Below are 15,527 nucleotides of genomic sequence, written 5' to 3'. Positions count from 1 at the left end.
AAAAAAAAAAAAAAAAAAAAAAGACATTCTTTCGGTTGTGAGTTTTCTAATAATAATCTTTCTCGAAACTTGGCCATTAACACATACAATATTGTGCTCCTTGTTTTCCTCATCTTCTCAACGATGACTTACAATAGTGGTGCAATTTGTAGGTTCATCACAATTCACACCTCGTCTCCTATGCTAATTATTTTGCTACTTCTCACCCCTAAGTACTAAACCAAGAATTTCTAAAGAAGTACTAAACCAAGAATTTCTAAAGACAGTTAAGATATTTTTCCCTTTTAACAGAACTAAGATTTAAACAGACCAACACTTTATTATACTGAAATCGAATTCATTTTTGTTTTTATTATAATTCATAAATTACCCTTTCTAATTGTAATAAAACACTTTTCACGCATAATTTTAATGGCAACTGAAGTAATAATGATTGATATATGGTATAATATGTTACTTTTTAACATACATTAGATTTCAATAGCAGTTGAAGTAAATAAATGATTGATTTGATATATAAATTACGAACGAACCCAAAATTAATCCGAGTTTTTAAAAAAAGTTTTTTATTCTCTTAGAAACTTTTATGAGAACCTAAACTAGAACTTTTTAGTGTAAGTTTAATACGAAAAAAAAAGAGGTTATATCGGGTCATGTCTCTTACCAAAGAATATAGCCTCTTCTTCCATCAAAAATCTCAACCTTCGGATGACATCTTGAAAATTTTGAACATATATAAACTCTGATATAACTTGTGAGATCGTTTCTTGGGCACCAGCCAACAGAGTCAAGAAAAAAGTTTCAAAACGTGAACAAGATAAAGTTTTTACAATTTTGACAAATGACGATGTGGCTAATTCTATTATTCGTTGGAACTTGTTCTCAGTCTAACCAAAACTCACACAATCAAGATCTATCTTTGTGTGTTTTTCCATAGATCATATAAGCCCTCACTCATACGCAGAACTGTCACAAACTTTATGTAGATTTAAATCATGTTTAAAAGTTTTATTAAAGATATATTTACTATTGTAAAAAGATTTTTTTTAGTATTATAGATCATAAATTATATGCATGCTCTGTTAGATTTATTTTAATTAAGATCAATCTTCTTTTTTATTCGGAATCATGTTAGAGTTCGATATTTTCCATTTGCACATGGTAAAAAACGATATTGCACATATGCATTACAATTAGGTCTAATACAAGTATACAACCATGAGATTTGATTGGTAACTCAAAACAATACAAAGAAAATTAATGAGTAGAAAGAAAGTACATAAATAGTTAACAGTTGAAAGAGAGTTTTACATATAACGAAATCGGTACACCTTATACTGCTGAGATATAAGATTATCAGTGACAACCATAATTCTCTTCTTTATATATACATCTACATCTTTACTTTTAGCCGCAAATGCTCCTAACGACAGGGAATAAGACATGGAAAGGAATTGTCGAGAGTGTTATTGAATTAGAAACCAAAACGCTAATCGTGTCTAGCTAACTAGGTTCCACTGATTCCCAATTTGACTATGTCTTAAACCGACTGAATTGACCACTCGTATTTAGTTTGCCAAAACCAAAAACCGAGAAATTCATAAACAATTTTTCATTACAGAAATATCTTACATGTTGATCATTGGAATCTACGAAAATATACAATGTTTTTATTACAGATGTGATGACATTAAAACAAAGTAACACAAATTACGTAACTTAAAAGACTAGACACAAAAAGAGGACCACTTATATCACATCGCATCAAATCACACACAAAGACACATAAAGTCAGCTAAAAATAGAAGAAATATCTCACACTTGATTCATTCTTGTCTTTCTACAACTTCGTAAGTCGACGACGGAGAAGACTTAACCGGAAATATTCTGTTACCGGCGGAAGAAACGCCACCGCCTTCTCCACCGTCTACCCCGCCATCTCTCCTCTTCTCCAACTTCTTTTTCATCATCTTCTCCTTCTGCTTCTTCTGCATGACTTGTAGATGTGCGTAGTTTGCTCCAATAGAAGACATTTTTTTTTGTTTCTATATAAATTACGTTAATTAAATTGATTATTATTAGAAGACCAAAGAGAGAGTGTGGTTAAAAGAATAATGAAGTGAAGGATGAGTTTGGTAATGATGAAGAGAAGTGTCGTAATTTATAGAGAAACGACTCATGCTTTATATATGACCGTTGGTTATGATTCCATTCTCATCATTATGCTTCTCCATGCTCCATTCTCTTTATCCCTTTCTTTATTTTCCTTTCTTTAATCGATTAGTTCTCTGACTTTGACCCAGCCCAATAAAAAAATAGTTGGAAGAAATTTATGGCAATTATATTTTTTGATAAATGAATCATTCATTTTTAATTGGTAATAATATGATTAGTATACTTCAAATTTCAACAAATGTTATCAATAAAATTATATTTTACAGTCTAATAATCCAAATGCCGAAGCAAAGAAGACTCGATAAAATTTTAGTTTTGATGAATATTCGCCAAAACTGAAATCAATTGCAAAAACATATCACTGAAACAAAAAAGCATATACTCATTGAATATAGATACTTATTTTGTTTATTTTCTTCGTGTTATATATGTCAAGTTAAATATCTCAATTTGATGTTGAAAAAATGTCTTTTGAATCCTTATTTTTAAACATCAGGAGACGGAAAACAAAATTATGCCTTTAAACTTCATCTAACCAAGAAAAGGGAACATCAATACAAATTACAGTATTAAGCTACAAGTTTGTTTATTTTTATGAAAAATATATGTTTACTCGTTCATGATAATGTAATTATTCCTGAGTGAGACAAACAATGCATCAAGTTTAAAAATCAGATTAATTAGCTTAGCTAAATGGAAAAAAAAATGTTCAAATATAATGAAACAAGTGGGTCAAAATAAACATACATTACAGTAATATCAAATTAGAAAGGAAGTGTTATCTAAAGATGGTGGCCTTCGCTTTAAGGTCGGCTCTTAAGGCATTATGCAACCATATTATAATATTTTAAAATACTTATAAATTTGTGCACTGGTTTTAGCTAGTATGCTAATTAAAGTTGTCATCAGTTTTTAGTTTAAAAATTACCGACCATTTAGTGTCCGAGTCCGCCCAACGCGATATGTATATGTGATCAGTCGTATGTGCCAAACTGTATTGTACATATATGATTTGGAATCATTTTAGTATATTACTATAGTTAAGTTTATGTATATCGAACTAATCTCTAATCTACTTGTGCTTTTCTCGTTTGGAATCACATTTCTAATTTATATTATCACTCCATAGTCCATAGTAAAAAAAGCATGCTCAGAGAAAAGAGGAGTTTTGAAATTTGCGCATCCATCAAGATCGTATAGTCTAGGATTTAGTTGTTGTTTATGATTTTGTCAAGTTCTATGGCTATAAGATTTGTATAGGTTGTATGGTTCCACTACATGAGTGTTATGCTTTTATTAGTTTATATAGCAAGTGAAACAACACACAACATCGAGGCAACTTTAGAATTCACGATTTACTATAGATATTGAATGGTATATTTTCTGTTATTAAAGAGTTTAGAAGATTTAAAAACACTATTTTACCAATAAAAACCAAGATTTAAAAAATCTAATATATAGAAGTCGTTCAAAACCATTAAGAGAAATGAATATTGTATGATAATTCTCCAAGGCATAGACAAAACTCCCAGTGAAGCCGAAGTTTCGTTGTTGAGGACTTGGAATATACAAAGAGCGGGATTGGGTTCACAAATCAATGTTAATCGTTACAATGATATCTTTAATCAATAATTTATTTATACAAACTTTTATAGTCATCTCTAAAATCAACAATTGTGATGAAGTTGCATAGTCTAGAACAGCAGACGACTGATTAGAACCTAAACTGTAATGTATCATGAGTTGAGGAAGTAATAAGGACGCAGATAAAGGGAGCTACTGATGTGCCACGTCAAATGTTTAGAAGGTGACATAAATCTGGGAAGCTGACTCGATACAAAGTTCTGATGACATAGATGTTACGGTGATACACTAAATATTAACTCACTTGGGAAAGAAGAAGTTTAGTCCTTGTATGAATCTGTTTGAGTAATCCAGCTAGGTTGGGTTTTCGGGTAGTATAAGTAGCTTAGGAGGGTCATAAGTTAGACGATCATGTGCTTCCAACTCAAAATTAATTGGCTTCTAACCCTACATATATCATTTGATAAATTTTTCAACCATCTATATAAGGTTTTTACTTCACTAACACTTTCCAAACCAAAGATATATGTTTTTTAGTATTTTGTACTTACAGTATATATATCTTTTAATGCCTTCTACGAATACCAAATATGGCTTTTATTGCATCCAACATTGATAATTTGGGGTTTGGAAACACTAATTATAATCATTTTATACGGGTTCCCAATTTTTAACAAAATTTTCATTATAAAAATAAAAATATAAATAGTGATGGAAAATCCTTACACTTATTTCAAACAATATATTTCAAAAAGTTATCAGTTATTCTCTTCTTGTGGTCAAATTCTAACCCTGATGAAGGTTGGCCTTCGTTACAAATAGTCAAATGGTATACATAATTTTTTTTTTCTTGATAAAATATATTTTGTTTTTCAAGTTGATTTAATTTAGCTTTATGTGTGATAGTGAAAACCCTTTGTTGATAAACTAAAATAGCATTTCAGAAACAAACGTATTGTCAAATTATTTAAGTACTGCAGATCCGATTAAAAATTCCATATATGTGTACTATTTTTACATTCAAAAACATTGAAAACTATATAATACACATATATGGTGTTTTGGACTTTTGGTGTGCAACCACAAGCCAGTAAGCCACAAGGAGTGTACTTGCTTTAATTATATTACTATATTATATACAATACTAGTAACTATATATACTATAAATATTAAAAATGCATTGTGTCAGTTCAATCAAAGCACAAACGACAGAAACAAAAAGGTTTAAACTTTTAAGCTATATATACTACCACATGTATTTTTGTCAAAAAAGCTATGCACCACATTTCATAAATGTTACTATAAAAAATTAGAGAAGAGGAATGAGATAAGTCAGATAATACTTATTGGCCACTAATCTCCCACCATATCATACAAAGCTATACATTTTGACTTATAATTTTATATATTCATTAAGTACTCTTAGAAAATTTCACCAAAACAGNAAAAAAAAAAAAAAAAAAAAAAAAAAAAAAAAAAAAAAAAAAAAAAAAAAAAAAAAAAAAAAAAAAAAAAAAAAAAAAGAGGAAGAGAGTATATGTTGCATGCATGCATGTTTATGTGTAATCTATCTAAATGAGGTTACACATTCACAAAACTATGTATTCAAATTCAAACACGCATATATAACATGTTTATATGATTATGAAGTGGATATTCTATTTAAATAAGTAAGTGTTAGTGCTAATGGTGCTGTTATACATATTGTTTAGAGAACTAGTATGATGGATTGACTTAATTATATATTGGTGCTTGTGTGGTTCCAAATTTATGGTGGTTTTAGTGTTTATATATGTTGTTTTAATTTTTTTTGGTAGGAATATATGTTGTTTTAATTTGTACACTCTTTATGTCGAAGTGCTAAGTATTAAAAGCGAGCACTCTGAATTTATTAACTTAATTGGTTCTATTCATTTAGCTTTGTCCTATCAATGCTTATCCCAAGAGAATAACTAATTCATTGTTTGTACGATGCAATTTGATATTTCAATATAATCTCCAAATCATGGTGGTTTAATGGTTGAAGGATGCATCGCATGTTGAAAGACTATAGTTCGAATCTTCCTACACTATCAATTCTAATCATAGTTGGTCATTGAGGTTTTTTTAAATGACAAAAATACATGATTTTCACAAGTTTCGATTAGCTTATCCAATGATTATTTGAAGAAACAAGAAAGAAATTAACAATTCTCGTTTCTCCACTAAAACTCTAGCATATTGGGGTCGTGATATATGCTTTTGAGTTACGGCGGTCATATGCTTATGATTGTTTATTCAATTTTATAGTAAATCTATTGTTAAGTTTAAAAGTTTGTTCCTTGAAGAGTAGCTTACGTACGAAGAGTTTGGATCCAATTAAAAGAGAGTAGGGAGGGGACAATTTGTCCCTAGTTGACCCTAAAGGCCACACAAAACGAAACAACCAAACACTTCTACACTGTCTTAATTATCTCTAGATTATTGTTGTATTAATAAATTCGCTAGAATATTGACATGCAAGAAGTGGAAAAAATGAAAGAAACAAAACAAAAGTGGAAAGAAATAATCATAAAAAAAAAATTAAAAATTCTTTCCACCAAGCAATTAAACAAATATTACTGATAATGAATGGTGATTTCTAAGACGCTCGAAATTCTAGAGATTTGAATTTGCTTTTTCTTGTCATCCTCAAATTTGTTTCAGCTAGCTACTCTAATCCCTTTCATCGGCATCGCAGTTTCTTTTTTTTTCTTCAAGATTTTGCGTCGTTACTGCTTGTCCCAGCTATTCACATAAGAACAAGGCCAAACTCTATTCATTTGAAAAGTTTTATGTTATTATCATTCTGTTAATACTTGATATACAATTTCACTGTTCATCTGATATATTATCAATTTTTTTTATCATCTAATGCACTAGGTTTTATATTTGACAATCTTATAATAGTGAATAAGTTGTTGGAGAAAAGAAAAAAAAGGACAATATAATTGCTAGATTGTTCAATTTTGAATTTAATAAAAACACAATGTTGAAAAAAGCGTATTTACCGGCGGCTAAGCGGATACCAACATAATGATTTTAGGTGATAAAATAAACAATAAAAGATATAGTATAAACAATACATATATAATATTAACTAAAATCATGACTTAGCAAACAATAGAATATAATTTTTTTATTTATTTATCTATAATAGTTTATGTAGTTGTGTTAGTAGGAAGCATATTTTTAGAAATGGTTAAGCAAGGAAATTTTTGTGAGTTTGTCATATACAAATTCCTTTTATCCAAGAATATTTTTCGAACAACCATTTCCTTGTCTTTTTGATCAAAATGGGTTCGTTGATCCCTTTGAGGAACAGCTCGATTGAGTTGTAGCCAGGCTTGAAATAACACTTAAAATCAACTGGCAAGGAAAACATAGTGTTCGCTCGGATCTTTTTGAGACGAGACTCATTTGCATTTGTAATCTCCATAGAGAATGCCTGGCAAGTAGTGGAAAAAGCCATTTCACTTTTGATGGGTGTCGTTGGTGTGAGAACCATGCAGCTCAGAAGTGCTTTTGATGACCCTTTTGGCAAAGGTTAGAATATCGCTTTAAAGATGATTTCATAAAAAAAAATACCAAAGTCAAAACAATTTTTTTATTAAAAATATCATTTTTATTAGTTATCAATCATTATAATAGTAACAGTTAAATCGATATTTTTGTAATGTTATCTTTTAATAAATTGAATACTGGTTTTGTAAGTTTTCTTTTCAGTACTATCTCTTATTAACTGTTGTAATTTTTTGATATAGTTTATTGTTATTTTTTTTTGCTAAATATTTGTTTTTTAACATTTTATATCATAAAAAGGTCAAATTGTTAGTTATGAACTTATGAATAAGTTTCCAAACCCAAATCTTTAAGAATAGAAAAATCCTAAAATTAAAATAAAGTAAAAAGCCTATTTGGCTCTCTCTATTAATATAACCGAAAACTAATTCAACTATTTTAATACTCCCTATGTTCCTTAGTAATCCAAATTTTAGAGGAACAAATAATTGTTGCAAAAAGATAGAAATTGTAAGATTTCTGTGCACTTTTAGTTTTTTTTTTAATCGTCTGCAATTCAGTAAATAAACGAAGGTCCGACATGAAGAAATCAAAGCAACAAAAACGATACATCCAAAAATTAATTAAGCAATGTTTTAGAATCAATTTTAGTACGTGTGGAAAAATCTAGAATTTGGATTAATAAAGAGGATGAGAAGTAGTATAAAATAGATTTTAAGAAGTTATATTTTAACAGTAGCTTTCAGTGGAGTAAATATTTTTACGGAAGTTTTCACTTTTTAATGGAGTACACACTACTTTTTGCCATGGGAAAATTTTGGATAATTTTGTTTGATGTGTAATTCACACTACACAGACCTTTGTTTGTTTTTTTTTTCAAACGCATTACCCAAAAGAAAATACTACTAACAAATTATTGATATTTACCTATGTTGAAAAAAGAAACCCGTTAGAACAAACATTCACAACACAAGCTGAGTTCGTCAACAGGAGAGGTCTCTGACTGAAAGGAAGAGATTTCTGACTCTAATAAGTTCGAGTCTTTTCTTTTCTTTACCAATACGAAAGATCTATTAGATTTTAACATTCAGAAACAAACTCTGATTTCTCTCACCACTTAGTCAGATGGAATTCCCTCCGTGCAGTTGAAAAAATCTTCCATAGTTTCAATCACAAGCCATATTTATAGAAGGCCAAGTGTCTTCAGTTGCTGGACATGCTCAGACGGTAAAGCCGGTGGCGACCATTCTGACCCTACCATTTCCTCGTCTACATCCTCGACCACATACTCCTAGAAACACCAACCAAATAAAGAACAAACAATAAAAAACATTGACCGATACAAAACCAAAACGCTACAGGAGACTGTAAAAGGTTAGCAAATTTCACCTTTGTTAGCATTCTTTTGGCGAGAATGTGGTAATGGCGCTGCCAAATGCGTTGTCCAACCATGGTTGCAACCAATACGCTATAGAATATACCGATAACTGTAAATAAACCGAGAATTACTAATGCCATTATGAAGAGTAATGGTAATCCGGCTTCCCCTGCACCTCCAAGGCAACCTCCACACTCACTAACTGCACTTGCACAGCCTTCAGTACAAGCAGTGCAATCCGCCCACATACAAATAGTTCCTGGTAGATGGCAGTCTGTGCATATCCTGCATTTTGATATTATGTTTGATAAATGGGTAAAGTCAACTCGAGCTTTAATATTTTTTGTTTTATTGTAGTTTAGCAGATAAAAGAAGAGAAGAAAAGGAGTTATCTACTTCCTATTCTTATTTCCCACTAGCTTTGGTGTAACAGGCTTCCTCTAGATTGCCTCACAATTTACAGTCTCTGATACTACATATTCATACAGAAATCACCCAGGAGCCAGGTAAGGCAAAAGCCCACATATTCACGTAAGCTATATCTTACGAAACTCTATCATGTGACCAAATGAGGAACACTTCTAAACAGGAGAATACAGATAACTTCGTTTCTTAAACAAGAAAAAAAACTGAAAATAAAAACAAAAGGAAGAAGTATGGAGACTGTACCCAGGCTGACAGCAGCAGAGACACAATTCACGGCAAGGTTGTGCTAAATCATTGCGAACTCTTCGATCGTAGCAGGTAATGAAGCATCCAGATAGACCCAGCAGAGCAAAGAATAATAAAGCTCCTGTACAAAACAAACATCATCGTGTAAATAAACTTTACACATGTAATTTTTGAGAATCGCTTGGCACAAACTTCTTTAGTAAAATTCATGAAGAGCTGTGAAAAATACAGATTTACGATTCCTAAACTCTAGTACACCTACTTCGAAAATTCTTCTGTAGTTCAAAATTCTACGAGATCCATAATTCTAAATTTCTAACAGTGCATTGCTTAACTTGATCTAAGTCTAACAGATGACAAAACCTGGCTTCACTTCCTACTATATAGAGGCAGAAAGGATATGAACAATGAGATCATCTGAGAGAAGAATCCTTACATAGGAAACCCAGATTCTGATCGAAGCAAAACACTAACTAGGACATATGTACAACAACAGACTTATCACTTCCATCCTACCACCTAAACTTTGAAGAGGTCTTTAATGAAGAAGATACTATATTATCTAGAGTATAGTTTAGATATTATAGTTCAGGATCATACCACACATGTAATAAAACGTGACCTCACTGTCAAAACCCCAAATATGACGAAGCCATGATTGCTGGTAACTATCTATGAAATAGACCATGTACGCCAATGCAGCAATCACCTGCGAGAAGATGAGTCATTTAGAGCACATGCATAAGATATATTACCAAATGAAAGAATAAAATACTGTAAGAAAAAGAAAGCACAGATGGAAACTGAATACTTACAAGCTGAACAGCAAGAAATATGGATAAAATATCACGAGTAACAAAGAAGCGAAACTTCAATGTCCGCCACTTCCTATCTCCAGCACTATGAACTCTCAGATAATATGGAGCCTTGCAAGTTGTGCAGTGTGCAAACGCAAAACCTTCCTGCAATAAAAAAAGTTTACAAGGCGTTTATTTCATTAATTTACCCCGATACTTACTAAAACACGACCACACTAATCATCAATCATGAAACATATATCAAGTCTGAAACTTTTACATCCAAAACCATCCTTCTTTAGCCTTCAAATGGTTTTCTCATTCAACAAAAACAGAAATTTACATCAAGAGGGAAGTACGTTTTCAGTTACCCTGACCATCCACCACTAATAACATTTACACAAGTCCTCAAATTAGATTGAAAAAGGAAGGGGATAACAACAAATAGTCAAAAGGGTGAAAGCGAGCATTTACAGCTTAGTAACACTAATGGCTGCCAAGCATGGACCCAAGTTGAACTACAACGTATGAAAAATAAAAGCACCTTAATAGCTCTCCAATGATCCAAGCAATCACGATGTACATACTTTGATGTTCCTTTGCATTTGCATGGCGCAATGAAATCCCTACCTGACCATAATCAATAAATGAGCTTGAATCAACTCTTTACGGGAGTTTTATCACTACAGACTAATCTAAATCAAACCAGAACCATATGCGATCTACCATCTGTATGAGTTTCTTAAGGTCAGTGATTCATGTCTAGTCGCACCAGTGATAAACCTAAAAAGGATTCAAATTTTAATGGAATTATATCATCCGAATCACAGAACTGAGGTTTGACATATCTAAGGGCACATTAAAGGTTCTAACTTATAAGATTCCAACAGCCAACAGTAGGAAGCAACGAATCTAGCGGGGACATTACCATCAGTTTCAAGGCAGATTCGACACTGAATCTGTTCACCAGGTCCAGCTTCGAGATCGATCTCGGAAGAAGGCTCCACGATCGGCGACGGCGGAACCAACGGCGACAATTCCACTTCGTCCGCCATTCAATTCCGAAATCTGGGTAAAACCCACGAATACCCAGAAAGAGAGATGAAAACAAAAATCGAAACTTTTGTGGGCTCTGATCTCGATTTCGTTAAATTTTATCAGGAACTGGTTGGTGTTTGTTGCCGTTAAACAAGTATGTGAATTGACCCGTCACTCACCGGTTCTTCGCCGGCACACAGTGTGATGAATCTTCTTTTTCCTTTTGACCTTTTTGCCCTTATCCCTCTCATAAAAATTAATGTTACAATAAAAAAAAAGAGACATGTCTGAGCCCGGGTTCGAACCGGGGACCTCTAGTGTGTGAGACTAGCGTGATAACCGACTACACCACCCAGACTTCTTTGTTAGAGATTTAAATATACTTAATTTATAGTAAACTAATCTAGTGTTCTCTGGTCCACCCTATTTTTCAGAGGGGGAGAAAGCTTCTTCTTAGTTTCTGAGTTTTTTTTGTGGACACTGCCGTCAACGATGACGGAAGACAGAGAAGAACGTAAGAAGGAGAAGAAAGAGAAGAAGGAGAAAAAAGAGAAGAAAGAGCGGAAGGAGAAGAAGCGTCGCGAGGCTGAAGAGCTCGCCGTGAAGGAGAAGAAAATCTCGAAAAAGCATAAATCCAAATCCAAAGAGACAGAGAAACCCAAGAAGAAATCGAAGAGACACGAAGCCGAAGAGGAGGAGCAATCTCCTAAGAAATCGAAGGAGAGCAAGAAGAAGAAACACAAGAGATCGAGATCGAGATCATCAGATGATTCCGAAGAAGAGCCAGAGACTCATCAAATCGTCGATACGAAGACCGTTACGGACCCGGTTGTTACAACAAACAACGAGTCGGATTCGAATTTTGAGTTGGATAAGGAAGACATCAAGCATCTTCTTGAGTCTTACTCCAAGGAAGAGCTTATTAACCTAATTTACAAAACCGCTGAGAAAGGTTCTAAATTGATCTCAGCAGTGTTTGAATCGGCGGATAGAGATAGCTCTCAGCGTAACATATTCGTGCGTGGTCTTGGATGGGACACGACACATGAGAATCTCAAGGCGGCTTTTGAGGTTCACGGGGAGGTAGAGGAGTGTTCTGTGGTTATGGATAAGGATACGGGGAGAGCTAAAGGGTTTGGCTTTGTGTTGTTTAAGACGCGTAAAGGAGCTAGAGAGGCGTTGAGGAATCCGGAGAAGAGAATGTTTAATCGAACTGTGGTTTGTTGTATAGCTAAGCCGTATAATGCTGGGAAGACGCGAGAACCAGTTGAATCTGTGAAGATTGATTTAACTCATACGGCTAATCAGAGTGAAGTGGCTTTGTCTGGGCTTGATTTGGCTCCGGGACATGTACATGGACTTGATAAGGGGCATCAGCAGCAGCAGCAGCAGCAGCAGCAGCAGCAGCAGAATATGCCAATGTATGCTGGACACAACATGCCCTTTTACGGACATGCTCAGCCTCCTCCTGGTTTTAATCCCATGTATGGTGCAATGATGGGTAATCAAGGTGCCATGATGGCTAATCAGATGGTTGCTGGTTTACCCAACTATCATATGTTTGGCTCGGGTATGATGAACCAGGGACTTATGGTGCCACCAAACCATATGGGGCAATATGTTGTTGATGGTAACGTTAATGGTGTTGGTGTTGCTGCTGGTGCTGGTGCTGGTGTCGGTGCTGGTTTTGATGGTGAACGTGCTTGGTATCTGAGATAAGAGAGACCAAGTGGTATGACCCTCTTCTCTGATATTTTTGAGGTCTTTTTGATTAGATTTCAAGTTATAGATTAGGCTAACGACTAGTCCGGTATCTTCAACTTGATATTTTGGGAATTGCCGAGTTTTTTTTTGTGTATCTTTATCTTGTATGCCTGCTCTTTCAAACTTACTTTTTTGGTTTCATTAACTCTGGTCTCTTTTTAAGGAGGTTTTATCCATATATGTCCCATTATTCTGAGGGAAATGTGCGTTTAAATGATGAAAACTCTTGTTCTTGGGAAGTTTCCCATTGGTGTTCTGCTCTGTTCTCATAAACTAGTGACATTTGGTCATTTATTCCAGAAGAGACCGTTACTATTGGTTTTAAGTAGTTTTGCCATCTCTTTGTTTTTGCGGATCGCAAAATCTTGGCGTTCTTCTCTATATAATGAATGGGAAGGGGAAGTGCGTTCCCTTTTGGTTTTCCCCATTATGGTCTTAAGTCGTCCTTCCTCTATACCATCAAACACACGTTCTTTTTTTTTTTTTTCTTATGTGGCTCTCCTTATGGAGTTTTCTCTTCTGTTTTCTCCGTTTTTGGTTATATGTCTTCCTGTTCTACCATTAAATGTCTGGTCTCTATAGCTGGAGAGGAAGCTTATGGCATTTGTAGACTGTTTTGTCATAACTGCCAAAAGTCTTTCTCTTCAAGTACAGTTGGCTTGAGACCCGTTTGTAGGATCAGACATAATGGTTTAACATTCTTGTTTGAAACTGTCTTTTCAAGTATTGCCAAAAGTTTTTGAGACTCTTTTAAAAGCTTCCTGTTGATTTGCACCGTAATAAACTCGAGTTTTCTATCTCTCTAGCATTTTTATTTATATTAACCTTCCCAATCTCTTTCATCACATTTCTCTTTTCTGTTAGTGTTGACCCTTTCTCTTTTGTATTTGTGAGTGCATTTTGTTTTCAGTCGCCAAGTTTACTTGCCTTAAGATTCAAGATTGTTTTGGTTCATTGGTCCTTCGACTTTGTTTTTGTTTTCACCTAATTTATCTTTCGTCTGGATATACTATCTTTTACTTGCTCGCTCGTTATGGACAGTAGTAGAGAGTATATCTCTGCTTGAGCATTGTTATCCAGACTTTGCCAGTTTTCTTTTAAATCGGATTTTCACAATGACCAGATATGCCCAGTCCTCGATTTACTTGAGAAGATCAATTTTGTTTTCGGTTTTGTATTATGTCTTCCTCCACCAATGTTTTTACTACTGCAGCTATCCATATGAACCTACTCGTCGTATTCATCTATGGTATGCTTCAGCTGTATCAACTTTTGTTTGGTTTGGTTTTGAGCATCACTTTTTCATTGTTTTGGGATGCGTAGTGAGTTTTTTTTTGTTGTCTTTCAATTGTGAGGGCTTTGTTTTTTTTGGTAATGTGGATGGAACTCTGAAGATCGAATAGAACAGAAACAAAACTCTATTTAAGATCTCTGGTATCGATAGCAGTCATTTACATGTGTTCTCTGATTACCACATATATATATTAGCGTTCACCAATCGCGTTTGGGAACCGCAAAATTGAACTCAAACGCGCGGTATCTGCGTCTTGAAAACCGTGTAGAAATAAATTAGAAGATAAAAAGCAAATCAAACCCGAGAAAATAAACGAAAAACCAAAATCCCTAAAAGCTTTTAGACTTATCCATGGCGAAAACCCTAGACAAATCAAAGAAGCGAAGACTCGTGAAATCCAAATCCAAGAAACTAGATAAGAAGCAGAAGACTAGCGAACATGAACAACAACCTGAATCCTCGACGCCATATTCAAGTTCAAGCTCCAGCTCTGATGATTCTAGCGATTCGGAATCAGAGAAAGAAGAGTTCGAATACGACCCAGAAGAGCTCCGAGACCTTCTACGACCTTATTCCAAGGAACAGCTCGTCGACCTCGTTTGTTCCGCCGCGAAGATCGGTTCCTCCATCTATTCCGCCGTCGTAGAAGCCGCAGACCGTGATGTCACACATAGGAAAATCTTCGTTTATGGTCTTCCATGGGAGACGACTCGCGAGGCTTTTGTTGAACTCTTTGAAGGCTATGGTGAGATTGAAGAGTGTACCGTCGTTATAGATAAGGTTACTGGTAAGGCCAAAGGGTTCGGATTTGTTGTGTTTAAGACTAGGAAAGGAGCTAAAGAAGCGCTTAAGGAACCGAGGAAGAGGATTCTTAATAGAACAGCTACGTGTCAGCTTGCTTCAATGGGGCCTGCGGCGTCTGGGAAGGGCCATGATCAAGCGGGTCCGGTGAAGATTAGTTTAGTTTCGATTGGTAATCATGGCCAGCCCCAGCAGCCTCAAGGGCAACATATGTTTACCGGTGGTGGTATGGCTGCATCGCCGTTTATGTTAGGGAACCAGTACAATCCGTATATTGGAACCGGAATGTTGGGGAATCCAGCTTTATCAGCAGTTGGAGGAGGCTACATGTATCCCATGTTAGCCGGTGCTCTGGGTCATGGCGGTATGGGTTCTGATATGTTGTTACAGTCGAGTCAGATGGGTGGGATTGGTGAGCCAGGCGTTGGTGTTGCTGGTGTTTCAGTTCCTGGCAACTACTTTAGAGGTCAGAGTCTACCTAATA

At 34.5% G+C, this 15,527-nt stretch overlaps 4 protein-coding genes and 1 non-coding gene across 6 annotated transcripts in view; 2 read left to right on the top strand and 3 right to left on the bottom strand.

Annotated features, from left to right (window-relative positions):
• On the bottom strand, positions 1,651 to 2,180 carry LOC109125546. The gene has a single exon (XM_019227322.1). It carries the CDS (start codon positions 2,031 to 2,033, stop codon positions 1,827 to 1,829), a length of 207 nt encoding a protein of 68 aa, XP_019082867.1. The 5' UTR covers positions 2,034 to 2,180; the 3' UTR covers positions 1,651 to 1,826.
• LOC104702755 lies at positions 8,200 to 11,414 on the bottom strand. Its single transcript, XM_010418666.2, has 7 exons — positions 11,075 to 11,414; positions 10,691 to 10,776; positions 10,165 to 10,311; positions 9,950 to 10,058; positions 9,347 to 9,470; positions 8,689 to 8,962; positions 8,200 to 8,590 (listed from the first exon to the last, which is right to left on the bottom strand). Exons 1-7 carry the CDS (start codon positions 11,199 to 11,201, stop codon positions 8,483 to 8,485), a joined length of 975 nt encoding a protein of 324 aa, XP_010416968.1. The 5' UTR covers positions 11,202 to 11,414; the 3' UTR covers positions 8,200 to 8,482.
• Positions 11,469 to 11,542, bottom strand: TRNAV-CAC. The gene has a single exon. It is a non-coding gene; the product is annotated as a tRNA-Val (tRNA).
• LOC104702754 (UBP1-associated proteins 1B-like) lies at positions 11,632 to 13,200 on the top strand. Its single transcript, XM_010418665.2, has one exon. It carries the CDS (start codon positions 11,677 to 11,679, stop codon positions 12,901 to 12,903), a length of 1,227 nt encoding a protein of 408 aa, XP_010416967.1. The 5' UTR covers positions 11,632 to 11,676; the 3' UTR covers positions 12,904 to 13,200.
• Positions 14,537 to 15,527, top strand: part of LOC104702753 (UBP1-associated proteins 1A-like) — a 3,398-nt gene continuing 2,407 nt past the window's right edge. The window contains exon 1 of one of the 2 annotated variants that reach the window (XM_010418663.2): positions 14,537 to 15,296. In XM_010418663.2, coding sequence (XP_010416965.1) covers positions 14,594 to 15,296 — 703 coding nt within the window. In that variant the 5' untranslated portion in view covers positions 14,537 to 14,593. Of the gene's footprint in view, positions 15,366 to 15,527 lie in introns of both variants that reach the window. The other variant, XM_010418664.2, reaches the window with a different exon arrangement.

The sequence above is a fragment of the Camelina sativa genome, chromosome 7, assembly GCF_000633955.1.
Source record: "Camelina sativa cultivar DH55 chromosome 7, Cs, whole genome shotgun sequence".
NCBI lineage: Eukaryota > Viridiplantae > Streptophyta > Magnoliopsida > Brassicales > Brassicaceae > Camelina > Camelina sativa.
Note: the sequence above shows the minus strand (reverse complement) of the source record. Positions and strands in the feature narration are given on the sequence as shown.

Bases quoted from the DNA above. Each gene is read 5' to 3' on its own strand.
- LOC109125546 (XM_019227322.1), bottom strand. From the start codon at position 2,033: ATGTCTTCTATTGGAGCAAACTACGCACATCTACAAGTCATGCAGAAG.
- LOC104702755 (XM_010418666.2), bottom strand. From the start codon at position 11,201: ATGGCGGACGAAGTGGAATTGTCGCCGTTGGTTCCGCCGTCGCCGATC. The intron at 10,777-11,074 runs GTAATGTCCCCG...GATTATGGTCAG, and splicing joins AATCTGCCTTGAAACTGATG to GTAGGGATTTCATTGCGCCA. The intron at 10,059-10,164 runs GTAAGTATTCAG...ATCTTCTCGCAG, and splicing joins TATTTCTTGCTGTTCAGCTT to GTGATTGCTGCATTGGCGTA.
- LOC104702754 (XM_010418665.2), top strand. From the start codon at position 11,677: ATGACGGAAGACAGAGAAGAACGTAAGAAGGAGAAGAAAGAGAAGAAG.